The 15,242-nt window shown below is 33.7% G+C and overlaps 2 protein-coding genes and 1 non-coding gene across 3 annotated transcripts in view; all 3 read right to left on the bottom strand.

The window, feature by feature from the left end:
• The window catches only part of LOC120350286, a 122,170-nt gene that overhangs the window by 71,691 nt on the left and 35,237 nt on the right, over positions 1-15,242 (bottom strand). The gene's annotated exons all lie outside the window — the stretch shown is intronic.
• On the bottom strand, positions 172-243 carry Trnap-cgg. The gene has a single exon. It is a non-coding gene; the product is annotated as a tRNA-Pro (tRNA).
• The window catches only part of LOC111055032, a 4,906-nt gene continuing 2,721 nt past the window's right edge, over positions 13,058-15,242 (bottom strand). Inside the window, exons 3-5 of the mRNA XM_039422906.1 lie at positions 14,866-14,924; positions 13,520-13,589; positions 13,058-13,233 (exon numbers count right to left, since the gene is read on the bottom strand). Coding sequence (XP_039278840.1) covers positions 13,058-13,233; positions 13,520-13,589; positions 14,866-14,924 — 305 coding nt within the window. The remainder of the gene's footprint in view (positions 13,234-13,519; positions 13,590-14,865; positions 14,925-15,242) is intronic.

Below are 15,242 nucleotides of genomic sequence, written 5' to 3'. Positions count from 1 at the left end.
TTTTGAATAGAATAATTATTTATCATTTCTGTCTTTACAAAAAAAAAATCGACTTATTAATTTTCAATCCTTTCTATCAGCATTTTTGTTTTATTGCGTCAATATAAGACTGCGTTGAATAAATTGAGCTCGTTCAGGATTTTGTTTCCTTCTCAGAGTTGCAAAAAAGCTGGGCTCGTCCGGGATTTGAACCCGGGACCTCTCGCACCCGAAGCGAGAATCATACCCCTAGACCAACGAGCCATGAGAGAAACACAGATGTACAGGTGAAGTGAGACAGACAGCTATCAGAAAAGTAGTTCAAGTTCAAAAGCTGTGTTCGAACAGAACCGGTTTCTATATCTATAGCGTGATATCACAGAATACAAATACAGTTACATAGAAGTTTTCTCTGGTGATATACAGTAGGATATCTATAGTGATATAGACCTCTATAGTGATATGATAGAGAAAAGATAGTTTGCTTTTATACGTCTCTGGTGATTATTCTCTTCCAACTATTTAGCATAGAGGATGAAGTCAGAGAGTATTCTATAAAAATTCTAATAGATTATTTTATATTCTTCTCTACATTCTTACATTACTCTGGATAGAGTAACTATAGTTTAAAGTGGATTCCAAACCACCATTAAGTGATATTGACTTCATAACTAATATTACTATTGGAGCTGGAATCAAAAATATAACTGGAGTTTGTCTCTTAAAGATCATTCTTAACTGCAAGAACTCTGTATCCATTAAAAAACTTCAGAAAACAAAGATACAATTAAATGACTAAGCAATCTTTTTGATTATATTGAATTGTTACAAAGGACTGAGGTTGAGGCCTCATCTTGAACATTGCTATTAAATTCTATGATTCCATGAATATAGGATTTTAAAATTATAATACCTCCCAAAACTCTAGCTGAATACCATTTAAAGTGTACATTACCATAGGTAACTGTGGTAACTTGGTTCTCAAATTCTATTGTTTCAACATAAATTATGAATACATCAAGAATTTTTAGAAAAATATTAAATGTGAGACATTCAGCAACTAAAAACAGAGAAGCAACAATTCTGATAAAGTTTTCAAAATTGAACACTGAATTCTGAAAGGTTTCATGATGAAATAAAAACACAATAATGTTGTATTTTCTTCTGCTAAATGTTTCATTTCCACAAAACCTGAAGTGACGTTATAATTTGGCAGTGTTTGTTTAGCAATGGTATTGCTATCCTTGTCTATCATTCAACAAAGCGGATAGCGCTATCTCTTTCACGCTTTGCTCTGTTGTCAGATCGTCTTTTAACAATGGTTCAATTAATATTTATTTAACAAAATATTCCATCTTAATCATGAAAATTCATTAGAATAGAATTATTCTAATAAAGTTCTCAAAATTCAACACTGAATTCCGAAATGTTCCATGAAGAAATAAAAACAAAATAATGTTGTATTTTCTCCTGCTAAATGTCTCATTTCATTGTCTATCATTCAACGAAGCGGATAGTGCTATCTCTTTCACGCTTTGCTCTCTTGCCAGATCGTCTTTTAACAATGTTGAATTGATAATTAATTAACAAAATATTCCATCTTAATAATGAAAATTCATTAGAATAGAATTATTCGTATAAAGTTTTCAAAATTCAACACTGAATTGCAAAAGGTTCCATGATGAAATAAAAACACAATAATGCAGTATTTTCTCTTGGCTATGTTTTATTTCCACAAAACCTACAGTGACGTTATAATAGCAGTGTTTGTTTAGCAATGGTATTGTTATCCTTGTCTATCATTCAACAAAACAGGTAATGCTATCTCTTTCACGCTTTGCTCTGTTGCCAGATCGTCTTTTAACAATGTTGTATTAATATTTAATTAACAAAATATTCCATCTTAATCATGGAAATGTATTATGAAATTATTGAAAAGTATTATTTCTTTCTTGATAAAATATCATTTATTATTTTAAACGAGAATGAACAGTTAATATTACATCAATAAACCTGTATCAGCAACCGTTTATAGAAGGCATTGACAAGACAGAGGATCGACAACGTTGTTCTGCTATCTTCCTTCACTGCCATTATAACGTGGACCCCACTAAAGGGTTTCGATGCTCAACCTTCAATTGAAGATGATGCCTTGAGAATCAAAACCCAGGTTTTTGTGGAAATAAAACATTACTAGTGGAAAATACAACAGATTGTGTTTTTATTTCAAAATTGACTCTAATTATTGGAGAATGGCCACGAAAAAACTCACTAATTAGATTACAGACTTCATAGAAAAATGAAAATAAAACATTCAATAGATTGTATCCATTCACAAGTTCTTATCACTAGCCAACACTTGACCTTTGCAGAGTGATAACAATTTACTGACTCGTTCACGCGCTGTATAGCCTTGAGGGACCTTGATTCTCTAGTGGGTAGGCCTAGATTGATACGGACTAAAACGGAAGCTATATTATAGCCAACAGACGGATAGATGTCCCTCAGGAGTGATTAGGTGTGAGTGCCGCATATTGCAGATCGACAAAGATAAAGCTATATAGTGAGGTTCACGTTATAATGGCAGTAGAGAAAGAGGAGAAATTGAAGTTGAAATGAATATGAAGGAACAGAAGAATCTAAGGCTGCGTGAAGACTAAGAATAAACTTTCTACTGGTGATATTTTTCATAGTTTTTCGATTTGTATATCATCAAGCAATCAAAATGAAAAAGTTTTCCCAGGAAAACATTTTTTTCCGATCATTGGGTTTTGAGATATGAGCCCCTAAAGTTAAATTTTTGGGGCAGAACATTTCAAATTCAGTAAGAAATAAATCCATGATATTCAGTGGATAAATTCTTCGAAGTATTGATGATTGAATAAAATAAAAATTTTCTGAAAATATCAATTTTTGATTAAGTTATTCAATTTACCAAAAATGACCAACAATAACTTTTTTTGAGTTATTTTTGGTCATTTTAAATAAATTGAATAACTTTCTCAAAAATTGATATTTTCAATTTTTTTTGTTTTATTGAATCAACAATACCATGAAGAATTTATCCTCTGAATCTCATGGATTTATCTCATACCGAATTCGAAATGTTCTGTCCAAAAATTTGAACTTTAGGCGCTCATATCTCAAAAAGCAATGATCGGGAAAAAAATGTTCTTCTAAGAAACTTTTTTATTATTTTATTGATGATATACTAATCGAAAAACTTTAAAAATATCACTAGTAGAAAGTTAATTTTTAGCCTTTGCACAGCCTTAAGATGAAAGGGAGACGAAAAGGGAGACAAAGAGAGAAAGGAAACGAAATAATAAAAACGGAGAAATCGGTGGAAAGGGTCGAGGTAGATAAAGAATGTGGAAAAAGAGAGATGGAACAATAAAATGAAGAAGTGAAAGAAGACATAATGGGAGGAGGAAGACGACAATACAAGAAGAACAATGTAACTAAGGAGAAAATGTACATGTGTTGGAAAACTCGCAATATTTTATGCTTTATGAATTATTTGATTCAGATAATATTAATTTATCAATTGAACCAATTGAACGGATGTTAGCGAGTTCCCCACTTTCGACTGGAGGCCAAAATCGGAGACAGTTTGTTTATATAGTCTACAAAAAATTTCGAAAACTTTGATCGATCAGCTTCAAATTTTGAAGACATATTCAACAAATCAAGGTTCTTGAACAACAAAATATACCAATTACCACAAGCCGATCACTATTGATTACTGTCTATTATTACTGTCTTTTTTGTGTCACTATTTGAGAGAGAGAGAGAGAGATAGAGAGAACGTGAGAAAGAGGGGAGAAAAAGAATTGATTAGATTGAAGTTATTTATTTATGTATGTTACAATAATACTAGCTTATACACTAATTTACAAAAATCGAAAATTGATTATCTGACGCTAGTATTCCCGCGCATCTGAAGTCTACTAATTCAAAGATCTGAGCCAGCTGGTGTCAGGACAATAACGCTGGAGACAAACGATGTCTGCTATCTCTTCATAGTGAATGATTTCATAGAATCAACTGTTGCCAACACTTTGCAATAATTGAAATAATCACATTTTATCGAATTTCGAGCTTATTTTCAATTTTAGATGAAAATGTTACTGAACATCAATTGTAGAGATTTTCATGTTCAATCTTTTCCACTTAAAATTTTCTGTTTAAATTGTATCTGAAGCCTGATAATTGGGAATCTAAAATCAAACTTTGCATAGATGGAGCGGAGCTCCTGAAATTTTTACAGATATGGGATTTGTGGAAGTTGTTAGAGCTTACCAATGACTATTTTAGGTATAAATTTGATCGAAATCGTTGGAGCCGTTTTCGAGAAAATCGCGAAAAAACCCTGTTTTTGACGACATTTTCGCCATTTTTGCCGCCTATTTGAATTGCATTTGATCGAAATTGTTCGTGTCGGATCCTTATAGTGTAAGGACCTTAAGTTCCAAATTTGAAGTCGTTCCGTTAATTGGGAGATGAGATATCGTGTACACAGACGCACATACACTCATACACACACACATACAAACCAATACCCAAAAACCACTTTTTTGGACTCAGGGGACCTTGAAACGTATAGAATTTAGAAAATTGTGGTACCTTAATTTTTTCGGAGAGCAATACTTTCCTTACCTATGGTAATAGGGCAAGGAAGGTAAAAAATGACAGTAATGATAATTATTCAACGAATTTCAAAAAGTATGAAAGATGGATAAATGAGAATGAAGAGAGAGGGAAGAAGAGATATTGTGAGTGAGATACAGAAAGAGATGTAGGGAAAATGATGATGACAATAGAAGGGATGAAGAGCAAGCTCAAGCAGAAAAACAAACGAACAAACTCAAGTAACGGAAGGGAAATGGGAAATACGAGCACTGTATATTCTGCAGATGTCCAAGGAAAACTCCCACAAAGAAGATGATCAGTGGACCATGCTTGGGGCGATGGAAAACCTTGAAAATTTAGCACATCTCTTGGCTGCGCTACAGTAAAATTCACTACAAACTGACAGCATGCCCTATGAATAGCAGCAACGCAACCAATTCAAGCTATGCTGTATGTCTCAAAACGGTGGGTAGAATAATGTTATGAGCAGTACACAATATGGTTGCCATGGCAACCGGGGACCTTTAATCAAGCCAAGCACAGACAGATATTCACTCTGCTACTGTATTTCATGTTGCTCTTCTTGGGAAGGGAGTCAACGAGAGAGAGAGAGAGAGAGAGAGAGAGAGAGAGAGAGAGAGAGAGAGAGAGTGAGAGAGAGAGAGAGTGAGAGAGAGAGAGAGGAGAGAGAGAGATTGAGAGAGAGAGTGAGAGATTGATTGATTGAGTACATTATTTATGTAGATTACAATACATAGACTACTGGCTTATATACACTTATACAATAGCTTACAGCAAAGTTTTAGAGAGTGAGAGAGAGAAAGAATGATTCTTTGATTTGATTTGTGTGTGTGTGAGAGAGAGAGAGAGATAGAGAGAGAGAGAGAGAGAGAGAGAGAGAGAGAGAGAGAGAGAGAGAGAGAGAGAGAGAGAGAGAGAGAGAGAGAGAAAGAGAGAGTAGGAGAGTTAGTGAGTGGGAGTGAGACAGAAATCGAGAAACAGAGTCCTAGAGAGTGTGTGAGAGAGAGAACATGAGAATATCTTATACGAAGTGATTAAGGAATGAGTCTGAGTTAACAATTCGAACTCATTCCAAGTGATTCTTCTGAACGAATGAGAAGCAATAGCAAGCAAGGTGTCTATGAAGAAATGTGGCTGGCCAATAATATTGCGAGAATAAGACCTGTTAACCAACCGCATACCATTCGAAATAAGTCTCTACCGACGAACCAATATTTTGTTATTTTGTTTTGTCTTGTTTTGTGTGTTTTAATGAATTTAATAAATAAAAAAATAGCGACGCGTCTGTTGAGAAACGGTTGACCAATAATATTGCGAGAATTTATCAACTTGAAATGGCCGATCCCAGTTAACGAAATAAGATGGCCGCCAAACTGTTTCTGTCACATGATTACCAAAGCTCAATGCCAATTTACATTGGTTCAGTTTTATGACGTGTTTCACTCAACATACAATTGGGTGAGTCAAATTTTCATTCAACAGTCAACCAATTCCGTACTAGATAATATATTTTATTTCCAACTAGCAGATACCCGTGCTCCGTTAGGGTCTAAATAATAATTGAAAAAATCTGGTGTGGCGCACTCACACAACTTTCCTTGCCGTTATGAAAATTGATCACCTGACGCTAGTTTTCCCGAGCATCTCAAGTCTACTATTCAAATATTTGAGCCAGCTGGTGACAGGGCAATAACGCTGGAGACACACATGAGGTCTGCTATCTCTTCATAGTGAATGATTTAATAGAATCAACAATAATTTGCAATTGAATAATCACATTTTCTTGAATTTAAAGCTTATTTTCAATTTCAGGTGAAAATGTTACTGAACATTAATTGTAGAGATTTTCATGCTCAATCTACTCCACTTGATTTTCTTTGTTTCAATTGTATCTGAAGCCTGATAATTGGGAATCTATCTGCATTGATGGGGTGAAGCTCCTGAAATTTTTACAGATATATGACTTGTGGGAGTTGATAGAGCTTATCGATGACTATTTTAGGTATGAATTTGATCAAAATCGTTGGAGCCGTTTCCGAGAAAATCACGAAAAACCTTGTTTTTGACAACATTTTCGCCATTTTAGCCGCCATCTTGAATTGCATTTGATCGAAATTGTTCGTGTCGGATCCTTATAGTGAAAAGGACCTTAAGTTCCAAATTTCAAGTCATTCCGTTAATTAGGAGATGAGATATCGTGTACACAGACGCACATACACTCACACACTCACACACACACACACACACACACATACGTGTTTATAAGCCGAGTTGAGATCCATGTGTTCCACCAGCTGAACGAGATCCAGCAGAAGGAGCCATTTTAGAGGAAAATTTACCTGACACTTTTGTAGTTCCAATCTTCTACATCACTGCAATCACTTTTGTTTTATCATTATTCCAATAATCAAAATGAGTTGGGTGCTATCACTGCGAGATCCAATATGTGAGTCGCTGTGAGATCCATCAACCTTTGAAAAGTGGTGGGGAGAGCACACCCTTGTTTGATTACGGTCACAAGCAGATCCGACTAATACACATCCTTGGTTGATTGCGGTTGGAAGCAGATCCGCCTAATGCGACGTTGCCAAGTGATACCTGTGTTGCCAGATCTGAACTAAACAGCAATTTAGAGGCGCACCGTATTTTTTCCCTTTCTTGTCATCCAAACTGTTCACACACTGAACAATACACACTGTGAGATCCACTAATTGATGTGTGATATTATTCAATTATCATTATTATTATGAGATATAATTTTAATCAGCAACATTATTTCTGACTATAAAGACATCAATAAATATGATTAATTTGCATTGCATGAAACATTTCATTATATTAGTATATAGGCCTAAGGTGTTTTTTAAATAATAATACAAAAATCACTTTGTCCAGATTTCAATCAAAATTGTGCCATAACTTGGTGCTGAATAAGTTTTGTACCTCTTTCAGGGCGGGGGCATCTTCACAGTGCTGACAAAATTTGCAGCAAATAGCTGCACATGTGGCCTTGGCCTTATAATAAACTGAATTATTATTTTGATGGAATGAATCTTTATTTTGATTTTTTATACACATTAAATCCTCCATATAGAATTTAGTTTTTTTAAAATTAGTCTAAATACAAAATGAATCATAATAAAAACTATTGAAGGTTGCAATGTCAACAGGTTCTGATCTATTCTGAAAGTTTCAAGTCTCTAGCTCGTTAGGAAGTGGATGAAAATTAATTGACAAAATTCCAACCTGACCAACAACCCCCAAAGCAAGTTGAATAAAACGCTGTTAGAAAAAAAATGAGAATAATTGTGGGCTATCGATAGAACTAAAAAAAAAACTTGATTAGTTGAGAATGTCTCATTATACATTGTACTTTCACTCATTTTATTCAAAAAGTTTACTGTAGAAAAGTTCTGTTTGACTGTTCTGATCAAATTTTATAATCAGTAAAATAAATATCCAATGTTCACTATCTAATGTTGAGTAATTAAAGTAGAGGATAAAATAGCGACAATGGAATTGCTGAAGGACTCTTTTTAATTCCATCTTAAAAGTGAGTAGTTTCCACTAAAAATCTCTTATGGCATCCTTTTGGGTACCAGAATATAGAACTAGAGTAGTCTGCCATCTGCCATCTCAATTTAAAAGCATGAATGAATAATCTTTCCTCTTTATTCCTTATAACAATGAATGATATTGATTGATCTGATAAAGTAGGACTCCAATTATCACTAATTAAGATTGGACACCATCAAATAAATGAAAAAAAAATTCAATTTTATTCCATATTCATTTAATTATCAAAATTATGAATAATAATAATAGCCTACATTATAAAGTTACAATATTAAGCCACGGGATGACCCAAAACGGCTTACATAGTGAAATAAAATTCTTATTATAGAAATCAGTTCAAGCTTGATAGAAAAAAACAATTGAATTTAAATAAACATTTCACTAATAAATTAATTCATTTGAAATCAAAACATTAGATCTCCAGACTCAACTTTCAGCGGACAATGGATCTTAGTTTTTTTAAAATTTCAGCTCTAATTTATATCAGAATCAAAAAAATCTAAATACTGACTGATGTCAGTCACAATAAAATTTGTAGTCACCAAAAAGTTTTTAGTCACCAAAAATTGTATATACTTTTTTAGAACAACAAAAAAAGAGGTTGGTTTTGTATAATTTTGTGGTGGTGAAAAACAAAACAATACAATAGAGTCTATATTAGCCTATATAAGGCTACATTGATATCAAAAATCATAAATTGCAAGTCCTGACAGGAGAAGAGGAAAAAAGCCACGTGCTGGTAGCATATTACAATACATGTATTAATAACTATAACTATAGGTGATGGCAATGCTAACTATATAATCATATTCAATAGTTAATTCATGGAAAATTTAAAACAAACAATTGTATAGAACATACAATCATATTACATACGGTAGTGAATTCATAGAACATTTCATATAAACCATATTAAAGTATATAAAAAGAGTTTCTTATTCCACATGATCAATTATAGATGAAATGAAATGAGAAAAACCATTCCATGAACGTGGAAAATCAAAACCAAATGTATTATAAAATGTACTGAGAGTACATGTTCAAATTCATCTTCAAATTGGTTCAAATAAAAAAGCTTCAAATTCCTTATGTAGAATTTCTAGACAAGTGGGATTTTAGTTCACTTAACAAAAGTAATAATCATAATCTTAATGCTAACTGTACAATCATATTCAATAGTTTAGTTTATTTGTAGACAAAATAAGAATATTTCATACTATATAACCACAGTTCCTTATCTCACATGATCAATTATACTCGAAATAAAACAAAAATTCAATTCCATGAATGTGGAAAATAATCCAAAACCAAATGTTTATAAAATGTACTGAGAGTACATGTTCAAATTCATCTTCAAATTGGTTCAAATAAAAAAGCTTCAAATTCCTTATGTAAGAATTTCTAGACAAGTTGGGATTTTAGTTCACTTAACAAAAGTAATAATCATAATCTTAATGTTAACTGTACAATCATATTCAATAGTTTAGTTTATTTGTAGACAAAATAAGAAATATTTCATACTATATAACCACAGTTCCTTATCTCACATGATCAATTATACTCGAAATAAAACAAAAATTCAATTCCATGAATGTGGAAAATAATCCAAAACCAAATGTTTTATAGAATGTACTAGAGTACATGTTCAAATTCATCATCAATTAGTTCAAATAAAAAAGCTTCAAATTCCTTATGTAAGAATTTCTAGACAAGTTGGAATTTTAGTTCACTTCACAAAAGTAATAATCATAATCTTAATGCTAACTGTACAATCATATTCAATAGTTTAGTTTATTTGTAGACAAAATAAGAAGTATTTTATACTATATAACCAGAGTTCCTTATCTCACATGATCAATTATAGATGAAATAGAATGAGAGAAACCATTCCATGAACATGGAAAATAATACAAAATCAAATTTATTATGGAGTTTTAATAGCAAAAAGGTTTAGGCCTATCATGTATTTTATTTCGACATCACGTGCATAACGTTGCTAAAAATATTTAGATATTGTTTTAGAATAAGTTTGAAGTTGAGTTTAAGCTTTAAAAACTACAACATTCATAGTTAGGTTCTTCACAAGTTGAAACAGTATGAAGGGAAAACTGTTTTTTAATAATAGAATTTCTTTGAAGGAAATTGAAGCAATTGGGAGGAGTTTGAAGCTCTCTTATTTGTGGGAATTTGATGAAAAAATTGATAATGTGAATAATTGTAATGTGTGTAATGTAATGTAATGTGTATAATTGATAAAGATTTCAATTATATACACTATATTTACCTTTAAAATTGAAAATACTCCCTAGGTTAAAGCCTAAAATTAGTTTAATAGGAGGAAGTTTCGTAAATATTTTCTATTTGCTTATGCTATTTTACGATCTATTCCTAACAAATTAGGGGGGGTTTAACACAGAATATAGTTCTTTTAATTTTTCGTTTATTTTTTTATCTGAATACACTAATATAATTTTTATGAGACTAGATTTCAATTATAGGATATCCATTGTTTTTAATTTTATTTGCTTGTGCACAGATTAAGGTATTAATTGCATTTCAACGCAGTTTATTAAACATGTTTTTCACATGATATTTAATGTTAGACCATGACCTATTGCTCAAACAAGCTTCTTTTTCCAAACACCGGTCACATTCTTCTTTGTTTGGAACCTTTTTCATGATTATATGTTTTTGAAAGTGTCTTACTACAGCATCGGTTTCTTCTTGGGACCACATCTTTCTTACAACAGTAACTCTACGTTTCTTCACTCTAGTGTTGGCTCTACCAGAAGCAACGGTAGACTGTCCATCATGAGGCCTTTCACTTTTATTTTCTGGGGATGAAGTGTTTGAGTCAGCTTCATAAGTTTGAGATGTCAAAGGTTGATCTTCATTTATCTCAACACTTCTTGTCCCCTCATCTTCATGATCACTAGCATCTGACTCTGTTAAGCTATCATTGCCCATGTCAACTTGAAGGTCATCAAAGTTTTGTCCTTTCATTTCTTTCAACTTACCTGATTCTAAAGCTAGTAGTAACTTGCTTATTTTGGCTACTTGGCCCACATCGTCTGGGAGCCGGTAATATTCTTTGTGAACATTGACAGAATGACCCATAAATGTAGCCAAACACTCAATCTCATTTCCAGACAATTCAGAAGTTGAGACATTGTTGCTACATGTTTACGCATTTGGTGGACCTGATCAGCTCTGGGTACTGCACACCAGACTGTTTAGCAAAATGCCTTAGAACATCACAACCTCGAAAACAACTGTTTTTGGTTCTTGGTATGGCAAAAAATATGGATTTTCAATACAGATGTTTGCTATGTCCCTTGTTGTCATAAGCAGTTCCATATTTTTTCTCATCCCTTCAGTTAAGAGAACAGGGACAGGGGCGCCTCTTTTGCCTCGACATTGAAATCTAGCCCATGTCTTGCACAATTTTTTTTCAGTTTCTGTTAACAGAGTGTCAATGTCAGAAGTAGTCTTGGGGTTATTTATAGTTAGGTAATGAGCAACCTCAATTCTTTGGGCTTCGCCAGATCTTCTCCTATTCAGTAGAATGATGTGGGCTAAAGATATTTTTCCTAGTTCCCTCCATACACTTTCAGAAGGAAGCTTTTTCATTTGGTCATACAACTCTTTTCTTCTTTTATTATAAAATCATGAAGTTGTTTCAAATCTTCAGCAAGGGGAATTCTTGTGGGTTTATTCCACTTTGCTGTACTCAAAGTTTTTGATGCATTGGAAGATACATCATACTTCCACATTTTGGGTAAAAGCTGATGAAACCTCTTTCCTCTCTTTCGTAAATATTCGTTACTTGTTGTTGTACCCTTGAACTCAATGATTTCGGAGCAGCTCCTAAGGGAGTGCCCTAGTTTCAAGGCCAATGAAGGCACTTTGTATTTACCATTTTCTTCATTGAATCCGGCAATTGTGTTAACCGCCTTAACTACATCATTGTAAAAGTCAGGGTCTAAATAGTCTTCAAGTGTTTGAAGCTTTTTAATTTTACCTGACTTGTCTATTGCTGTTGGCTTATTTGTTAGAAGTTCTATCTTCAGTCTTGCTAATTCTCGCATCTTTTGGGATATTATTGGTTTTACATGTTGTTCTTTATGTTGTTTGAGCAACCTCAACCCAAATTCACATATAAGTTCATCTTCCTGTGCAGTTTTGCTTATTTTGTCATTTCTCATAATAGGAAAAATTTTTGTTTTCAAGCTGTCTGAACATGAAAAGTTAGCAACTACCAATAAGGCTTGACCTGCACTCTGCGCATTCCTAGAGCTTTCTTTTCCACTGTTTTCTTTGCAGTCTTTCATGTGTCGGTACAGTCGATTTTTGGAAAAAAATCCCAGACATAATTTGCATGGGAGATATTTTTCAATATTACAATCATTAGTTGGTCTTTGTACGGTAATAATATTACCAGATTTTTCTCTCAGAACGTTTGTGTTATAATTGAAATTTCCTTTCTTTCGGAGCTTTTCGATCATAGATCTCCTCATTGCAGAACCTTTGGTTGAGCTAAAATTTCGGCAACTTTCATTTCTTCAGAATGGTTCCTTGTTAGATGTCTTATGAAGTTTGTGACTAGTAAATCACAAAAAATACAAGAATCTCTTTTGTCCCAAATCCTCTTTCCATCTTGTCTTTTTTTGGCAACCATTACATTAATGTTCTCTCCATCAGATAGGCCTGCACCAGAAGCACTGGTAGATTGGCCTGCGCCAGAAGCAATGGTAGACTGCCCACCGCCAGCAGATTCCTCTACACCACCTGAAATGTGGATTGGCATGCGCCCAAAGCAATAGTAGACTGTCCACTACCAGTACATTCCTCAGCCAGCTGAAATGGTACATTGGCCTGCACCAGAAGCAATTGTAGACTGCCCATCACCAGTAGATTCTTCAGCACCAGATGAGATGGTAGATTGGCCTGCACCAGAAGCAATTGTAGACTGCCCATCACCAGTAGATTCTTCAGCACCAGCTGAGATGGTAGATTGGCCTGCACCAGAAGCAATTGTAGACTGCCCACCGCCAGCAGATTCCTCTACACCACCTGAAATTGTGGATTGGCATGCGCCCAAAGCAATAGTAGACTGTCCACTACCAGTACATTCCTCAGCACCAGCTGAAATGGTACATTGCCTGCACCAGAAGCAATTGTAGACTGCCATCACCAGTAGATTCTTCAGCACCAGATGAGATGGTAGATTGGCCTGCACCAGAAGCAATTGTAGACTGCCCATCACCAGTAGATTCTTCAGCACCAGCTGAGATGGTAGATTGGCCTGCACCAGAAGCAATTGTAGACTGCCCACCAGCTGAGCCTTCTTCTTCAAACTCATCAGGATCCCAATCAGTAAGCTAGAAAGAGGAACAAAAGATTAACCACTACTTCATGTGTAATAAGTAGTTGAGATGATATTGTGGTAGATATCTCTAGTGAATAAAGACTAGAAATTATTAGACTACTACTTCATGGTAAAACTGAATCAAAGGTATTGTACTGACCTTACTAAGGTATTTAATAATTCCTCATCATTCATGTCATCCTATTTCCCACAAACTTGCTGCTTTCAATATTATGATTTATAGAGCTTCAACTATACCATTGACCCACCATAATAATTTTAGTCAGAAGATAAGGATCATTAAGCAATAGCTGCCAAAAATGGGTATGAGGAACTCATGGTGGATAGAATATTTCATAAAATAGCAGACATTCAGGATGGTCCTGATGTAGCTTTTAGAACAACACCTATTTAGTTGTAGTAAGGACAAAATTAATATGTGGTATAAGAGTGAAAGTTAAACTGTGCTGATAGTAAAGCCTGTTATACAGGCCAGTCAAGCCGGATAGAAGTTTCAAATGTAGGATAAGGAAACATATTAGGCACTAGAAGAGAACTAGGAGGGGAATTAATAATTAATTATAGAAAATATATATATTTCATCTGTATATTTTATGAAAAATATGCAATTTTATGAAATATTAGTGGTATATGGGTATACCAATATGAGTTTTTCAGGTATGAAAATGGACAAATTTTATGCAAATTTGACATGATGGGCTAAAAAAAACTTGATTTCCCATTTGATTGTTAAAACCTGATCTAAATCTCATGAATATGGAATTCTATTGAACAGAACAAAATGATTTTTCATTTTTGCTGTTTTTGTCTGTTCTTTTAATCCTGATATCTAGGTTTGGGTGAGTTATTTGACAGGCCATTTTATATCCAGAATTGAATTCTCTACAAGTCTTATCAATTTAAAATACTGGTTTATCGAACAAATAATCAAGTTTTATCCCTTCAAAGTTGAAACATCAAGTTTTCCAACATATTTTGACAAATCTCAATAATAATGAAATTTCAATAACCACTGCACTCACAAACATCTGATTCTAACAGATTTCCCAGCCAATTTGACATAAAATCTGCAATTTTCCGCCATATTTATCTTAGTAACAAAGCATTTTTGGGACTTTTAAAAATATATATTTTATTTGTACTAGTGTTTGAGAACCGCTGACCTAAGGTATAATTCAGCTGAGTTCTGAAAAACACTGGAAGATGAATATTTGAAAAAACATATCATTATTAACACGTAGCCTATACAAAGATCAAAAGTTACTTACGAAGTTACATGCTTCAGTTACAACATTCAACTGCTCTTGTGTCAATGGCGATTCACAGTCTGAAATCAAACAATGAGTTTTGTCTTCAAACAAGTTTTCTGAGGTTTCAAGTAAGAGAAATTGTATTGTCTGTTTCAAGGTTGGGATGGTACAAAACTAATTGGGGGTCCTCTTAGCAGGAATCAAGCACAACAATTCACACATTGAATTCAAGAGCAATAAATAAACCAGTTTGCTCTCAGTATGATGTGCATTATTCAAGGTCTATTGGAAGGAATTGTTTTGGCTAAAACCAAACTTATAAATACAGAACAGCCTGTATTCTCCAAACTAATGACGTAAAATATCTCTGATTAGAAATTTGTGCTTGATATAAA

The sequence above is a fragment of the Nilaparvata lugens genome, chromosome 3, assembly GCF_014356525.2.
Source record: "Nilaparvata lugens isolate BPH chromosome 3, ASM1435652v1, whole genome shotgun sequence".
Lineage (NCBI taxonomy): Eukaryota > Metazoa > Arthropoda > Insecta > Hemiptera > Delphacidae > Nilaparvata > Nilaparvata lugens.
Note: the sequence above shows the minus strand (reverse complement) of the source record. Positions and strands in the feature narration are given on the sequence as shown.